Source organism: Bos indicus x Bos taurus, chromosome 15 (genome assembly GCF_003369695.1).
Source record: "Bos indicus x Bos taurus breed Angus x Brahman F1 hybrid chromosome 15, Bos_hybrid_MaternalHap_v2.0, whole genome shotgun sequence".
In the NCBI taxonomy this organism is placed as follows: domain Eukaryota; kingdom Metazoa; phylum Chordata; class Mammalia; order Artiodactyla; family Bovidae; genus Bos; species Bos indicus x Bos taurus.
The window spans coordinates 1,955,794-1,972,470 of record NC_040090.1 but is presented as its reverse complement, the minus strand read 5'-3'; the positions used below and the strand labels follow the sequence as shown (position 1 = coordinate 1,972,470).

At 44.8% G+C, this 16,677-nt stretch overlaps 2 protein-coding genes across 3 annotated transcripts in view; both read left to right on the top strand.

Annotated features, from left to right (window-relative positions):
- Nucleotides 1–12,225, top strand: part of ZFP91 (ZFP91 zinc finger protein) — a 39,550-nt gene extending 27,325 nt beyond the window's left edge. The window contains exons 3-11 of one of the 2 annotated variants that reach the window (XM_027562250.1): nucleotides 1,889–2,098; nucleotides 2,351–2,387; nucleotides 2,779–2,880; nucleotides 3,408–3,542; nucleotides 4,191–4,241; nucleotides 4,675–4,753; nucleotides 5,635–5,749; nucleotides 8,151–8,250; nucleotides 8,456–12,225. In XM_027562250.1, coding sequence (XP_027418051.1) covers nucleotides 1,889–2,098; nucleotides 2,351–2,387; nucleotides 2,779–2,880; nucleotides 3,408–3,542; nucleotides 4,191–4,241; nucleotides 4,675–4,753; nucleotides 5,635–5,749; nucleotides 8,151–8,250; nucleotides 8,456–8,966 — 1,340 coding nt within the window. In that variant the 3' untranslated portion in view covers nucleotides 8,967–12,225. Of the gene's footprint in view, nucleotides 1–1,888; nucleotides 2,099–2,350; nucleotides 2,388–2,775; nucleotides 2,881–3,407; nucleotides 3,543–4,190; nucleotides 4,242–4,674; nucleotides 4,754–5,634; nucleotides 5,750–8,150; nucleotides 8,251–8,455 lie in introns of both variants that reach the window. The other variant, XM_027562249.1, reaches the window with a different exon arrangement.
- A 373-nt stretch (nucleotides 12,226–12,598) lies between these two features.
- CNTF (ciliary neurotrophic factor) lies at nucleotides 12,599–16,215 on the top strand. Its single transcript, XM_027562251.1, has 2 exons — nucleotides 12,599–14,042; nucleotides 15,266–16,215. The coding sequence occupies exons 1-2, from the start codon at nucleotides 13,929–13,931 to the stop codon at nucleotides 15,749–15,751; spliced, it is 600 nt and encodes a 199-aa protein (XP_027418052.1). The 5' UTR covers nucleotides 12,599–13,928; the 3' UTR covers nucleotides 15,752–16,215.
- The last annotated feature ends 462 nt before the right edge of the window (nucleotides 16,216–16,677 follow it).

Below are 16,677 nucleotides of genomic sequence, written 5' to 3'. Positions count from 1 at the left end.
GTGTTTTTTTAAAAAACTATAGAGTTTTAGGTGATGTGTGGGTTATTCAATAAAACAGGCTGCTGTGCTTTATCATCAGTTCTCATCAGCATCATCAGCAGTTCTCATCAGATGACCATCATTTGTCCTGTGGATAATACCCACAGTTTGAGAAGATGTGGGCATATCCTTTCATCATGAAGTAGAGAAGAGCTTTATCGAGTATAGGAGGTTATGGAATAGGTTTCAAGCCCACATTAGTGTAGCTAGGTTGAGTAAAAGAAATACTTTTAATTTTCTCTTTATTATTTAATGTTGCAGTACTTTATAAAGGGTTTTGAGTTTCTCCCTTTGAAGAAATTTTCTTAAAAGCAGTGGTGACCTACATGTAAAAGTCCTTGATTACTAGCCCAAGACGGGATTTTTAATTTTAGGTCTACTTAGATAATTTTGTGATCTTGAACAAGTTGAAGTTCCCACTGCTATTCATCTCTGCATTTCAAGTGAATTCTATTTCATTACTTTAATATGGTCTCATAAAGCTTTCAAACCAGTGTAGTTAAAACTGAGACAACTCCCAGTCACCACCTTGCTCTGCAGTAAAGGAAGCTAATTTTTTGTATCTTTTTTAATAAGCACTTTCCCCTAAATACGGAAAGTTACATTGTTTCCGTTTTTTATTTTAAACATGCTATAGTGAGCCTCCATGTGCCAGTTTCTCTTCATAGGGTAGATACTGTGAGGCGGAATTACTGGAAGTGTTTTTAGATCTTCCCTGGAAGGTGGCGAGTATTTATGTTTCTTATAATCTGTACAGAAGTATTGTGATATATATAGATTGATATGTAGATAGGTAGATTTATACTATCTATATATATACATATATAATATTTAGACATTTTATGGATGTGGGTTTTATAAGTGTGATCTTAGTTTTGTAGGATAAATTCCTAGTAGTTGAACTTGATGGGAAAGGTATATGTACTTAAAATTTTGATAGATATTGCCAAATTGTCCATTATAGAAAGGTTTTACTGATATCTACATGTTGATCTCTGTCAAGACTTCCTATTTTCCTACAACCTTGCTGATACAGTGTGTTGGCAGACGTTTCGATCGTTGCCAGTATTCTAAGGGAACACTGCCATGGCACTGTTGGCTTCATCGGAGTGTCTCCTGTTATGAGTGGGTTGAGCTTTGTGGTCATTGTTTTGGTTTGTTCACACGTTTGAAAACCATTTTTACTGAGTTGCTATCTTTCTGTTGGGCCGTTAGACTTTGATTATAGTGGAATTTGACATGCTGAAAACTTTTTATGTTTATAAAGTTGGATGTATCAGTCTTAAGACCTAAAATCCTATGCTGTTCTTACAAAGGACTTTTCCTTTCTGAGATTATTGAAAGGATCTTCCATGGTCAAAATAGGCTCACTTTTAATATACTGAGTAAAATTGAATAGATGCAAAGGAATTCCTTTTGATGGAACTGCTCTTTTGCACTTACTTGCAACATTGTTTGATTGTTAAACCATCTAGAACTGTGCTTCTTTCTTGCTCATGTGTCTGTAGATCTGGTCATCTTTTGGGGACCACTCTCTTCTGTCTTAGATCTAATGATTAAAATATAGAACAAAAGGTTAGATCTTAGGTATATTTCTCTTAGCATTTTATTTTTTAGTATATATATAAACTATAAATAAAAATTGCTGCTTTGCAACCTACAAAGCAGTTTCTTTAGACTGATGACAGTAAGGATAAGTTTTTATCACATTTCCCCCTCATCTTGCTTCTATTATATCAGTAAAATTCTGTCCACAGGTGGTGGGGGGTGAGTGTTATCTTCAGAGATACACAGAGATGATTATTGGCCAAGTGTAAACTCTAAAAGAATGGTGTATGTTTTCCTCTAGATCCCAAGGAAGAGAAAGAGGAGGAAGAATCTGCCCTCGCTCAGGAAGCTCCCTCGGCAACAGCTCGGCCTAGCCGGGGCTGGCGTGGCAGCAGCCGCACATCCGTCTCTCGGCATCGCGACGCAGAGAACACCCGCAGCTCTCGGTCCAAGACTGGTTCCCTGCAGCTCATCTGCAAGTCAGAGCCAAACACAGATCAGCTCGATTATGGTACAGTGCCAGGAGAGTGTGATTGTTTAATCACCAGTTGCCTGTTGATTTTTATGTCATGTTGAACATTTATCAGAACAGCCTGACTTTTAGGGTCACGTGTGGTGTTATAGAAAGGGTCTTTTTTGATAGCTTACAAAGAATTCTCCATTTGTGTAATAACCCTAAACTGTAATTTGGTTTGAGTCTCTTGGCTGCAGAGAGAAAATATCTATACCTTCATACCACAAGTTCTGTTTGTACCTTTTTTAGATGCTGCAGAAGAGCATCAGTCTCCAGGTGGCATTAGGTAAGAAGCTGCAATATTTCATATTTAAGCCCTTGGGGACGTAAAGGGGATGAAGGCTGGTCAGTCAGATCACATGGCTCAGAGGTTTTCTACTTGAAATAATTGATGTTTTCTAACTGTTAAATAATAGTTGTGTTTTAACTGTTAGTGTCACTGAGCCATCTTTGGCTTGCCTTTGAAATGAGAAATGTCTGGGATTTTTGTCTTTTTAGTTCCACTTATTATTCTGTGGGAGAAAGAGCTAGGTGGCAGTCCAGCTAGATCATTAGAATGAAAATCCTAGATGATGCTGTGAATCTGTGGCTGCGTCTAAGTAAATTGCTGAATAAAATCAGTCAGATAGACTTACAACAGCTGGGATTTCTAATCTCTGTTGGCTTCTTTTTAGCAGTGATGAGGAAGAGGAGGAGGAAGAAGAGATGTTGATCAGTGAAGAAGAAATACCGTTCAAAGATGATCCAAGAGATGAGACTTACAAACCCCACTTAGAAAGGCATGTCTCGGTTTGTTGGTGAAAAATAAGTTAGGAAAGCATTTTTGCATGCTTTTATTTCACCTTGTTGCCAAACTAATGGATATGGACTTAATTTTTAAAGGAGTAATTTTGCACCTGTTTTACAAACCTAGCATTATCCTGTTACTCCCTGCTACAGCACACTCTCGCATCTGTAGAACTTTGTTTTGCTCGTATTCAAATTATTATGACATCTGCCTGTTTTAAGATGTCATGAGTTTCCTGAATACTTAGAATTTTTTTTGCTTTTGTTTTTCTTTACATCTATAGTGGGATTTGATTCTAAGGCTTTGTTAGCTTGGGGGTGGGAGTCATCTCATTGGCTTTAAATATATGTATGGTTACTGTCCATATGACAAATAGTGGCTGGAAACCACATTTTGTATCCCAAGGAGCATAATTTTATAATAAATCAGCGATAACTCCAGGCTTTATCCTTCTATCACAGATGTTCTTGAAAGGATCCTTTGCTCGATGCCAATGTTGAAATATGTTTGTATTTTCAGGGAAACCCCAAAGCCACGGAGAAAATCAGGGAAGGTGAAAGAAGAGAAAGAGAAGAAGGAAATAAAAGTGGAAGTCGAGGTAGAGGTGAAAGAAGAAGAGAATGAAATCAGGGAAGACGAGGAGCCTCCTAGGAAGTGAGTAGGCAGTTACTCCTGAAAATGGAGGCTTAGCAGATTTTCAGGTCACTGTTGGAAAAAAGGGTAGGAGTGGGAGGAAAGATGTTGACCTGTACATATTGCTGTCTCAAGCAGCTGACAGTTTGATTGGAAAGACTTCTCTCAAAAGCTTGAAAAGTTTCATTCACAGCAGTACTTAACGATGTTCCATTGAGTACAGTAGGTCAGTGGCTGCAGGGACGCAGAGAAGGGAGTAAAGAGAGTAAAAACAAGTATGGCAAATAAGGCATGTGATGTAATGGCTTTGATCAGGTGAAAGCGCGTGCCTGGCAGTTAGTTCCTGTTGCAGAGAGAGCCGCTTTTAAGCGTGTAGGCTTTTCTCTCTCTCACAAGGAGAGTATCCTTTATATTCTTAGGGCTTTTAGATAATAGACTAATTTCTTCTACTTTTTCAGTTAACTTGTGGTGTGGTTTTATTTATAGGTAAAGTTGCTTCAGAGTGAAATCTTTGGTTTTGCAGGATTTGTTTTTGGGTTTATGTGTTGTGGGTTATCCGTTGTTTCTGCCACCAGCTGTTCAGTCTTGAGTGTATGTCCTCAGTTAATCTTTTACTGTATAAGCTTCAGTCTGGACTATGTGGACAGTTACTCTGTTCTTTAATTACAGGAGAGGAAGAAGGCGAAAAGATGACAAAAGCCCACGATTACCCAAAAGGAGGTGAGTAATTTACGGTCCTGCAGGGCTGTGCCTTCTTGCTGGCTGTGGGCCCTTCACTCGTGTGTTAAGCCTTGGGATTACCCTGTGGGAACGACTAGCTAAGAATCTCACAGAAGCAGCTTCATTGGTGTCCTTGATGCACAGCTACTATGTTTTACCTTCCATTGCAGGATCTTAAAGTTTCTGAAAAATTTAACACTTCTTTGCCTTTGGGAGAGTTACTGGTTTATTTTGTGCTTTTTTTTAAAAAACTAAACATTTGGCAGTCTGATTATTTCTAACATAAATTCTGTGCAAGCTATAAGCTAGTAAAAGAGATTTTAATTCTTCATACTATAGAATAGCTATCCCCTATAGTGCAGTCGGAGTGAAAGGCCAGTGTGCATATTGCCTCCCTGCTGTTGCTGACTTTTCCCTTCCATGTTGTTACTAGAAAGAAGCCCCCCATCCAGTACGTCCGCTGTGAGATGGAAGGCTGCGGGACCGTCCTTGCTCACCCGCGCTACCTGCAGGTCAGTGGGGCTGTTCCAGAGGAGGCGGACTCGCAGAGTGCTTCCCGTTACTAGTTCCCGAGCTCACTGAGACTTTCTAGTTTGTGAACTGGTGCAGGCTTCATCATTACTGTGTAATGTCAACAACAGTCATTTATTAAACATCAAATGACTTGAGTTGGGCTTTTGTTGTTGTTTTAAGTGGTTAAGAACCTGAATGTAAATGGTTCCTTGGAATCTTGGGATATTCCAGTATTTCTCATGGTGCAAATGCGCCTGATATAATAGATGATTGTGTGATAACACACCAAGACACAGTTAAACAGGTTTTGTTTTTAGTGTCTATTATTAAAGAATAAGGTTAAACTAAAACGTAAGATTTCTTGATTACTATTTTGAATAAATTTTTAGTTTGAGGTTTTTATTTTAAGTGAGTTTTTTTAATGAGTAAGGATACAGCTTGTATTTAGGTCTGGCAGAAGACATGAAATATTAATTACTAAAGCTTAAGAAGTGTTTGGTCTTTAGCAGCAAGTATAACATACGACTAAGGCCTTACCCCCTGATTCTGGTTCTGTTCTGATAATGATGGCTATGACTCCTTGGCCACGTGCCATTCGCTGCACTAAGCACTGTGCAGTACACGATGTCTGTTCCCACAATGCTGACGCAGTTGTCGTCACCTCCCTGCTACACATGGGGACTGGAGCTCGCGGTGTGTCTTCCGGGGTCACGAGCGCGCGAGCAACAGAGCCACGTGCTGAAGCACTCCATGGCAGTGGTCCCTGTTCACGTACAGAGGGCTTGGTTTTCTTTCAGTACTTTTGACTTTGCAAAGGAATGAGCTAAGCTTTCTGGAAGCCCTAATTTTTCTCTCTCTTCACTTTGTTTTACTTTTTCAGCACCACATTAAATACCAGCATTTGCTGAAGAAGAAATATGTATGTCCCCATCCCTCCTGTGGACGACTCTTTAGGCTCCAGAAGCAACTTCTCCGACATGCCAAACATCATACAGGTACTTTCTTAGAATGTTTATCAAGTAGCTAAATGCCCTGTTAAGTGTGTAGATTGGTAACAATATTTTTTTCTAACCTATCCATCCATCCATCACCAAGTTTGTTTATACTACTCTTTGTTTTACAGCTAATAAACCAGAGGCTGAGCAGCATTAGGTAACCAGTGGTTACACAGCTAGTTTTTAGCAAAAAAATAATAATAATAATTTTGGGGGTGGTTTCTAATTCTGCTTCAGTTAGATAGATACTTGTAGTAACTACCTGGACTGAAAATGAGGAGTATGTAGAGAAAGCCTTAATGGTGAGGAGGCTTGCTTATAGTTTATATTACCTACTAAAAATCTCCCAAGACTTCTGCTACTATTGGAATCACAAAGGCTAGCTATTGAATCCACATGTAACCTCCTGTGGGGCTTCCCAAGTGGCTCAGTGGTACAGAATCCACCTGCCAGTGCAGGAGCCACAGGAGGCACGGGTTCAACGTCTGGGTCAGGAAGATCCCCTGGAGGAGGCATTGGCAACCCGTTCCAGTGTTCTTGCTGGAAAATCTCATGGACAGAGGAGCCTGGCAGACTACAGTCTGTGTGGGCCTGAAGACTTGGACACTGCTGAGCAACTGTGCGCGCATGTAGCCCCCTACAGGAACTGGTGGCTGGAGAAGAGAAGCTGAACACCTGTGTGACACATGTTGTCGAAGGAGTTCAGACAGCGTTCATTTTCAGCCACTGGACAGTTGTGGTCAAGTGCAGCTAAATAGGAACAGATTGGGCTGGGTAAGGTTAGTGATGATTCCAGTAACGCTGCGTTATTATAAGGATGGAATGGGGCGACGTGTAAGGTGCTGTGTGCTGCACGGAGCCGGGCACCTGATGGGCCCGGCACTGGGGTGTACCTGAGGTCTTCATGGCTCCACAGGCTGCAGTCCTTGCCTCCCGCTGCGTCTCTTCAGTGAGGACGCTGCCCCCACTGTTTCTCTAAAGGAGCTGCCATTCCTCTGCCCCTTCTCCCTGTTACACTGTTTCATTCCATAGAAAATAATTTCTGACAGCCAGTTTAGACTACTTTAGCTGGATTTTATAAGCCGACTATGACAAACACTGGTTTAGAAATTAAGTCCTTTCCAAATATTTGTATGTAGTTGATACAATTTTATGATGTCAGTGTTAAGAGAGTTTTACTTTTCCAAATGAGTGTGAATTGGCTTCTTTTGAAAATGTAATTTCCTTAAGTATGTGAAATGCTCCACATGGGTTCGTCATGCTCCCGTGGAGCTGGGAATGTGGCCCAGACCTGAGAGACGGTAAGCTTTGTCCCTGGGGTAGGAGTGTGCGTTTCAGACCCTACTGTTGGTGAGGAATGCAGACGGATGGGCCTGGCGTTGTGAGCTCCCTGCTAGAGGCGGCGTGTCTCAGGCCCCGCCTCGACCTGCTGAGTCCGCCTCTGTGTCTCCTAGAGCCCCAGGTGCCGCCTCCGTGCGTTCAGGTGGGAGAGACGTGGCTCTTCTCCTACACTTGCTTTTAGAACTGTTGGGGATGGAGGGTAGGATTACATTGGGTGTTGTTTGCCTCTTGTTTTCACTGTGACTGTTTCTGGTCATTTTAAGTGAAAGGCATACGAAGAGTGTAGTGGCCATTTGTTCAACAAGTAGACATTGAGCATGTGTTGGTCCACTTTCTCCCCAACCAGTTGATAAAGAAGAAAAGAAGTCCAGTGCTCCTTTGCCCCATAGGATTTTTGAGAGAAGTTTAAATTGTTTATCTTGGGTAACTTTTTTTTTTTTTAAACCTGAAACAGAAGCTATGAGTACCACTTTGTGTATGGATCGGTTTTCTTTAGGTAATGTCAGATTCTTTTTTTTAATGCTGCTGTTCGTTGAACGCCAGCTTCTTTGTATGTAACCATTCAGCTTTCACAATCTGTGAAAAAGCTGTTTTAAGAAAAAAGCTATGAGAAATAAAATTGTTTACTTGTTAAGCAATTTATCCTGCATCTGACTTACTGGTAAAACTGAGATTAGGATTCACGTTCTCATATTTCTCTCTAGCTGTGTTTTTTATTTTTGTTACTGTAAACACAGTCTTATGTTAATGAATGGCTAGACTGGAAAAAAAAAAAAAGATGAAAATGATACTTTACTTTTCTGAGTGTGCTGTGCAGTCTGTGTGGGATTTCAGTTGCCCCACCAGGAACTGTTCTTGGCCAAGAAGCTAAACCACTGGGTTGCCAGGGAATTCCCTCCTGCTGTTTATTTTCGTTTTGTTTATCCAGGGTGCTTACACTCTACATTGCTTTTACTCTAAATTCACCTGCCTGGTTATCTGCTTACTTTTTGTAAGCTAGGAAAAAATAGTTAAGAGGGATTCCAAATGGAACACTAACTAATCACACTGTTTTTCTCAGATCAAAGAGATTATATCTGTGAGTATTGTGCTCGAGCCTTCAAGAGTTCCCACAACCTGGCAGTGCACCGGATGATTCACACCGGCGAGAAGCCTCTCCAGTGAGTACTCGTTCCTGGGGTGCGCCCTGCTGGAGGAAGCCCCTCTCCTGGCACATGGCTTTTCCCCATGTGAGAGCGGGCATTGACTGGGGGGTCATGCCTACGGACCTGTTTCGATGACTCATCGTTTGTACATGCAACCCTGACCTTGGATGAGAGGGCCCTTCCTCTTTTTGATAAGCTGTTTTCTTTCTCACTCTCTCAGATGCGAGATCTGTGGATTTACTTGTCGGCAAAAGGCATCCCTTAACTGGCACATGAAGAAACACGATGCAGACTCCTTCTACCAATTTTCTTGCAATATCTGCGGCAAAAAGTTTGAGAAGAAGGACAGCGTGGTGGCGCACAAAGCGAAGAGCCACCCCGAGGTGCTGATCGCCGAGGCCCTGGCCGCCAACGCCGGCGCGCTCATCACCAGCACAGACATCCTGGGCACAAGCCCCGAGGCCCTCAGCCCACCCGCTGGCGGCCAGGGCCTGCCGCTGCTTCCCGAGCCGCTGGGAAACCCCGCCCCCGGAGAGTGCCTGCTGCTGGAAGCTGAGGGTGTGTCCAAGTCCTTCTGTGGTGGGGCCGAGCGGGTGAGCCTGGTGACCGACGGCAAGCTCTTTGTGGGCGGCGGGGGCGGCACGGGCGCAGACGGGCTGGTCATGAACTCGGATATCCTCGGTGCTACCGCAGAGGTCCTGATCGAAGACTCGGACTCGGCGGGGCCATAGCCAGGGGCGGACCGGGCGCTGGGACGGCTCAGACTTTGTATTTAAAAGACAAAAAGGACAAAAAAAAAAATTTAAAGCATTTAAAATCTAGTGAAATAACTGAAGGGCCTGCTCTTTCCATTGGGTCACAGCGCACACACACACACACACATACACACACACACACCCCTTCTTCTCCCTCTGTCGTCCCCTTTATAAAATTGACGTTGCCTTTCTCAGAAAGCTCGACAAAGAAGCCGCTGCAGCAGCTCTTAAAGGAAGGGTTCTTTCTAAACTCTTTTCCAACCAGGCAGACTTCTGCTCATCAGCAGACGCCCCCTTTCACCCTGTAACTTCAGTGTGCTCTGGATCAGCTTTTAACTCTTAATAATATATTGATACCCTCTCTTCCCCTCCTCCTCCTCTCCCGCTGCCCCGTGGTCCTGGCTTCTACCCTTGCAGCACATGTATCTTCCAAGTATCATATACTTCTAATCTCCGGAGGCTGGCAGCTTGACTTGGCACTTTAGGGCCCCTGAGCAGGGTGAGCTGTTAAAACAGCGCACATCTCTCACCCCCTCTCCCTCTACTCTCTCCAGGTGAAGGAAGGAAGGCAGGCTGCGTGGGGACCACCTCCCTACTCTTGGCCTTCTCCGTCTTCCTTGCCCCCCGCCGCCCAGTCCCTCCATAAGGTTCTCAATGGTGCTCACTTGCTCGCAAGCAGGCTCCCGGCAAGGAGGGGCCGCCCGCCCCGTGGTCTCCGACCATAGACAGGGCTCTATCGGTGAGAAGTCCCAGACTGATGACAGAAATTTGCACTTTGAACATGTGTGTTTTTGTGTTGTGGAACCTGAGATTCCTTATTTATTAATGGAAAGTCTGATTTTTTTTTTTTTTTTTTTGTCTTTGTTGCTATATTTTGTGGGGCTGGGCAAGATTACATTATTCTGACGTGGGGTCCTTTGCATAAGAGGTACTTGTAGAAGGCAAGATAGAGGGTTGAGGAAGCACAGCCAGCCCCTGAAATCATAGCGCTCCAGTGGCCTTTGCAGAAAGCTGGTCCTCAGCACCAACAGAATCACTACAGTGCTTTTCTGGAAGCCTCTTCAGGGAAGGACAGTGGGGGTGTGGTAACTTGTGCTCTTTGAGCTTGCAGAGCATCGAGGTTCAGGAATTTTGAGGGGATGAAGGTTATTCAGGGTCTGAACTACAGAGCAAGGTTTTCTCCTGAGAGTTCTTCATTTGCTTCTCTGTGCCCGTCATTCCTCTGTACACACCCCCCGTCAGCCCAGCTCTGGCCCCTCTGTCTTTGCTGTGTTTCATCATGGGTTCGTCTCAGCTCCCAGTTGTTGAAGGGCACTGCTGTCAGAGAAGGAATCGTCCGAGTCAGACGGTTTTAAGTCACGGGAACTTGTTCTGTTGTGTTTCCCTTGTAATGACACTTCAGAAAAAGGATGTCTTCAGCACAGTGGATAGTCCACACAATGCTTTGGCCTTCACCTGAGATTCCAGGGATTACCATTGCCCTTGAGGTAGGGATTTTCATGGGTGTATCGCTTACTACTGTCCATGGGAGAGAGGCAGTTTTGTACAACTTCATAACTTCCAGAAGACTAAAGACCTATTTTGGCTCATTTTTAGAGAACCAGAAGGGCAGTTTCTATCCTACATACCTCAGAAACTGGAATTAAAGGCTTGCCCTGTTCATTGTTTGTTAGAAATGTATAATGGCTGTTGGAAAGAATGAAGCTTTGCTGAGAACAGAATAAGGAACAGCTTGTTTTTCACAAACACTAAAACTACAAAGTTTGTCAGTTTTCTCTCTGATTTTTCCCCCTCCTAAAAAAAAGGGTAACGAAACGCCATCTCTGAAAGAGGCTTGCTCTACACCCACTGGGTGTGAGTGTTGGATGCCAGGGGGTAGGGAGGGACACGTCTGCAGTGAGAGTCTTAGACATGTGCTGTTTGTGTTCCCTGTGGAGGCTTTGCCATCGCCTCCAGGGCTGGGCAGAGAGTGGAGTGGATGGAAGGAATATGGAATGTGCTTTCCTGGCTGCAGTGAGGACTTGGAGTTGACTTTGGTGTGTGGAGTAGATGTAAAACTACTATAAGATTAATTGGACGGGTCTACAACGAAGTTCTTTCCCCGTAGAAGTCCTAGCAGGCGTCTGTAGCCGACACTTGTCACGGTCACATTTGTCTTATCCTTGGTCTCCGTGAATTACACTTGCAGCGGTTAGCCATCGAATGTTTTAGCCGCTTACACAAAAGCAAACTGCATTTTTAAAAGAAAACTTGGAGACAGAGGGAAAATGTTTTCTTCCCTTTATCACACTCCTCCCCACCAAAAGCAGCTCATCAGTTCTCATGATTTGAAACTCCCCTTCTCACTCTTCATAGCTACCGTTTGCCTGTAATTTGCTTCAATAAATTATTGTAGCAGATTGAGGTGAATTTTCAGGTATTTTTCACGGGTTTAGTTTGTTTTTTTTCCTTTTGAGAAAGGGATGCCAGCAAAGGAAAGAGTTGCTTTAAGTGACTGTCACCAGTTTCTCTTCCCTTTAACTTTCTGCTCCTCAGATGTTTACGTCACCATCTTTCTAAGGAACTCGGTCTTAAAATTCTCCGTTTCCTACTCTTAATCAAATTCTGGTACATTTTTAATACCTTCTCCCCGCAGCGTATTCTCCATCTTTAATTGGCAGTTCTGAATTCTGGAAACGTACTTGAAACAGGCGTTGTTTCTCCAGGGTGTGCTTCCCCCTTGTTTGTGGTTGCCTGGGGTTATTTTGCATAATTGAGACTTAATATGTTGCAGAGAATTTAGATAAACACTGGCCAGGATGACTGGGAGTAAAAACAGCTACATTAAGGTATGGAAAAGCACCCACATAGAGCACTTGAACCTCCTTAGAACCTGTTTGGAGAAAAATATAGAGTGTACTAAACCTCACTAAGGTTATTACGGTCAGGCTGTTTGAAGCACCATCTTTCCCTCCTGCCTTTTTCCCACCTTCCAATGTACTCAAGAAAATTGAAAAATTGTAATGAATCAATTTAAAATATTTTATTTCCTAAAAGCCTTTTTTGCCTGTTGTAATGTGCAGGACCCTTCTCCTTTGATGGGAGAGAGACCTGAATCTAGGTCGAAAAGGTTATGTAAAAAGAAACTATAATAAAAGGGATACTCTGCTTTTCAAATCCTTGTTTTCTCTTAATCTAGCTAAGGCATATCCAAAATAAAATGTAAAGAAGAAAAATAAAAATTGTCTTCATGGAAGCAACTGGTCTTCCTTGGTTGTACTGAGTTATAGTTACGCTGGGGTGAAATAATTGATGCTGCTCAATGAGAAAACCAAGTGCCCTCAGAACAGGTTGATGTGGCAGACACTGTTGTTTGCCCTTCTTGCGAATCAGGTAGTTAGCTTTTGACTCTGTTTAGTTCTTGATTTCTAATACTGACATGCCATTCTGATCATTTGGCAAAATTGAAAATCCTTTCCGTGTTTTGACAATCTGGAAAAGGTGGCCATTTTAATGTAGTAAAGGAAGCTGTGGGGTTAATTTCACTCTGATGATGACAATACTCTGATAGCATTTAATATCAGTGCTCCTTCACAAAACTCAATGTCCATAAAAGTACAGAGTTAAAAAGACTCCTGCTGCCTTCCTTAAAGGCCTGTTGTGACAGTCCCCCGGCCCATTTCTTTCCCTCTGTGTCCCTCGATCGTTGTTTGTGGGACTTTTCCCCTGAGAAGGCATTTGTTTCGATTCACAGGTAGTGTCTGTGATAAAATAGAACTGCTTGATTCATTTGGGGATGAAACATGTGACTCAACCCAGTTGGCATCACCCTGGAACCTACAGCTACATGGGATAAAGTGATGCTGTGAGCACTTAAACTCTGCCTTCGCTTCTCAGTCCCGTTTATTCTGTTATGAATTTTGTTAAGAATTTTCATTTTATTAAGAAGCAATGTGGTATGACTGGGATAAGGAAGAAGAAGAAAAGCGTGTTGTCACTTGAGTGAGACTGCCTCAGAAATGTTACCAAGTCAGGGTTGGGTGTTTCCTGTCTTTTGGAAGAGAACAGGCCTAAACAGTGCCTGCCTCATCCTGGAAAGGGAGGCACCATGATTGAGATGATAGTGATGCTCCCTTAGCTGACTTGTAATCAAGTGAAAATTCAGTTTTAAACAGAGCAAAAGGGTGGGAGTGGGGAAAGTGCTGTGTTTTTACAGGGTCTATTTCATGTAAACTTTGTGTCTCGAAAAATATGAACCACCCAAAGAATGAAATTGGAAAGTCAGTGGGAGAAACAGCTGTAGAATCAAAGACCTATATTTAAATTTTGAACCTAGGTACTGGATTTTGTGCACATGAATTAACTTCTTTAAGCCTGCATTTCATATGTAAAATAAGAAAACTTTATCTTGTAGAACTATTCTAAAGATCAAATAAAGGCTTTAAAGCAGGTAACCATGTTTGGCCCAGGGTAGATGCTTAATGAATGGCAGCTGTATCAGTAATAGTAACAATATTATTGTATACTAGGCCAAAGAAGAGAGAGAGGGACCTGGGGGGCACAGGGCGGGTGGTAAAAAGATGGACTGATTGAACGTGTGTATGAAATAGGTCACATCAGGCAGGGCATCCTGAGAGGTAGTGTGACAGCGACCTTGTTGCTAAGTGCGAAAGCAAAACAGTGCCGTGAGGACAAGTACACGAGGCGCTGAGGAGGAGAGGGATGGAGGCAGACGCTGCAGGACAAAAAGCCGATTGAGAAGGGGCCTCTGATTCCACGGGCGCAAAAGTCCACAGCCAGGAATTCGCTGCCGCCTCAGCCAGGCTGGGGGTGGGGGTGCACAGTCCCGTTAGGAGAGAGATGCCCAGTGCATTTGGCCCGCGAGGCACATTTCTGATTGGGGCCAGTGTAGACAGACCCAGCTCCCTCGTTTGCTGGGCCTGGCCGTTGAGCTAGGGGATGGCTTTCGCGGAGCATTCGCTGCTCCCCCCTCACCGCCGGGACCTGTGTAGCCGCTCCATCTGGCTAGCACGGAAGATCCGTTCAGACCTGACTGCTCTGGTGGACTCTTACGTAAGTTGCCGACTTTGCTGTTGGCTGTTTTCACTTCTTCTCTTCTGACCCCGCCCTGCATCGTATTTCCGCCCCGTTATCCATTACAGAAGCCCTAACCAAGCAGTTGTTGTAAACACTGGGCACCTGTCGTTTGACACGGCCCTTTCCCTGGAGAGAAGTCCTTTAAGACGTTTCTTTCTATATGCTATTTAGGAAACATGCTCTTTAAATAAGGAAGTATACGTGGGGTTCTAGGTAGGTTTGTCTGTATGTCTTGGAGGCTGTTCCTAATTTGAATACCTGTCTGAATTCTTCCAGAGTAGATGAACCGTGAGCCCTCCCAAGTGTGGGTTCTTCATGTATATGTTGTTCTGACTTTTTAACTATGTAAACATAAGGCTGAGGGAGGTGCATAGAGCTGGGGGAAGAGCAGTATAAACCAACCAGCTTTTCCTATTACAGTATTAGGGCCCTATACAATCAGAAGTGTTTGTGTGTCTAAATAGAAAGGTCACCTATTAAAAAAAAAGTCTCCTGGAAGAAACCCTGGGGAACTGGGGAGGGTGTCCAGTTCTTAAGGCGCTGACCATGGGGTTAGGTACATTTTCTGTAGAGGAAGATTCCCGTCAGTCTTCACCTAGGGCCTGCCGTGGGAACTGCAGACTCCTGTGGAGAGCTCTGAATTTAAGTTCTCGGAGAGTGGGTTTCTCTTCCTAAAGCCCCAACATTCAGAAATCAGACTTTAAAATACAGATTAAATATATATATAGCTATTGACTTCTCTAATAAATGACTCTCCTCACCAGTGAGAGTGGGCAGTGGAGAGAGCTGTTAGAACAATTCTTTCAAGGCTGTATTTTAGAGCTGCTTAGGTATGGCCAGTGTCTTTAGGTATATTTAAAATACTTAAACTCCAGTATGATGGTAATATTCTAGGTGCCAGCAGGGAGTGTCGAGTGGGGAGGAAAAGCTATTCTAGACCAGACAGTGGCTTTCAGCCTTTAGCACCTAGCAAAAGCTACGATTCCCCCAAGAAAAGTGAACAGGTATCCAAGCGGTGTGTATAAATTCTGGGATGCCAGTCACGGATCCCAAAGGAAGAATTCCTCTTGTAGACTATTTTCTTTACAATCTGGACCCTTGACCAGGGACGTGAGTAGCGTGCGTGTGGGACTTAGAGGTGACGTGAGAACGGTGGAGTGAGTGCAGGAGGGGTGACGTTTCTCTGTATCCTTGGCCAGATGAAGCATCAGGGTCTGAACGGGAACATGAACCTGGACACTCTGGAAGGCGTGCCGACGGCCAGCTCCAGCAGGTGGAGCGAGCTGACTGAGGCGGAGCGGCTCCAAGAGAACCTCCAGGCCTACCGCGCCTTCCACGGGATGTTGGCCCGGCTGTTGGAAGACCAGCGGGCACACTTCACCCCGGCCGAAGAAGACTTCCACCAGGCGATACACGCTGTCCTCCTCCAGGTGGCGGCCTTCACGTACCAGCTGGAGGAGTTGATGGTGCTGCTGGAGCACAGGGTGCCCCCCAGGGAGGCCGGCGGGCCGCCCCTCCTCCCTGGGGACGCTGGTCTCTTTGAGAAGAAGCTGTGGGGCCTGAAGGTGCTGCAGGAGCTTTCTCGGTGGACGGTGAGGTCCGTGCATGACCTGAGGACCATCTCTCGACAAAGTGGGGTCCCCGCATGTGGGAGCCGTTGTGCCACCAAGGACAAGAGAATGTAGCGGTTATGCTCCCTCTCACTTGCTTTCTCTCCTGGCGAAATAGACAGTGTTCTCTGAGGCCTCAGCCTTAGCTTTGAAAACCTCTAAAACCACAGCCATTTTCACAGGATTGGAGACATGGACAGATGGGCACACAGGTTTATTCTGGGGTGAGTGTGTGTACGTGTGTGTGCGTGTGCCATAAAGGAATGATGGGCACACAGGTTTATTCTGGGGTGCGTGCGTGTGTGTGTGTCCATGTGTGTGCACGCGCGTGCCATAAAGGAACGCGGACAGGGCAGCATCCCCCCACCGCAGTGTTCCCATCTTTCCTACCCACTCAACAACCTCTGCAGGCGTGTAACAGCCTCACAGGATAAATATATTTTTTAACTCCAGTTGTGGATGACTCTTCTGAGAAGACTGAAAGAGTGAATTAAAAATCATGGACTCTCACCAGCTCAGACTCTCGGATAATAAAGATCGTGATTAGCGTGTGTTGAGTATCTGCTGTATTGAAGCGCCCTGCCAGGGGCTTTACGGGAATCACGACCTCGCACAACCCCGCTGAGGGAGGCGGTGGCATCTCCGTTTGGCAGATGAGAAGACAGGCTGGCAGGAGTGGGTACAGCTTGTTCAGGGTTACCCGCCTAGCAGACCCAGGCGTTCCGCGTCCCAAAGCCCGTGTGCCCTTCACTTCAGAGGCCTGCTTACGGGCCTCTGTCACGGCTCCTCTTTGCCGCAGAGGGGTGGGAAGGGCGTCCGTGTACTCTGTCCCCGGGGCTGAGGAGACAGCCCCCAGCTGTGTCCTGGGGGCGTTAGAGGCAGCGTTAGCACTTGCTGCCGGCACTTGGCCCGGAAGAGAGCAGTGCAGACCCTCAGGTCGGTCCGCCACGCCTCTGGAGGCTGGCGGTGTGCAGGCCCGCGGCGTGCTCTCGAGTACCGCG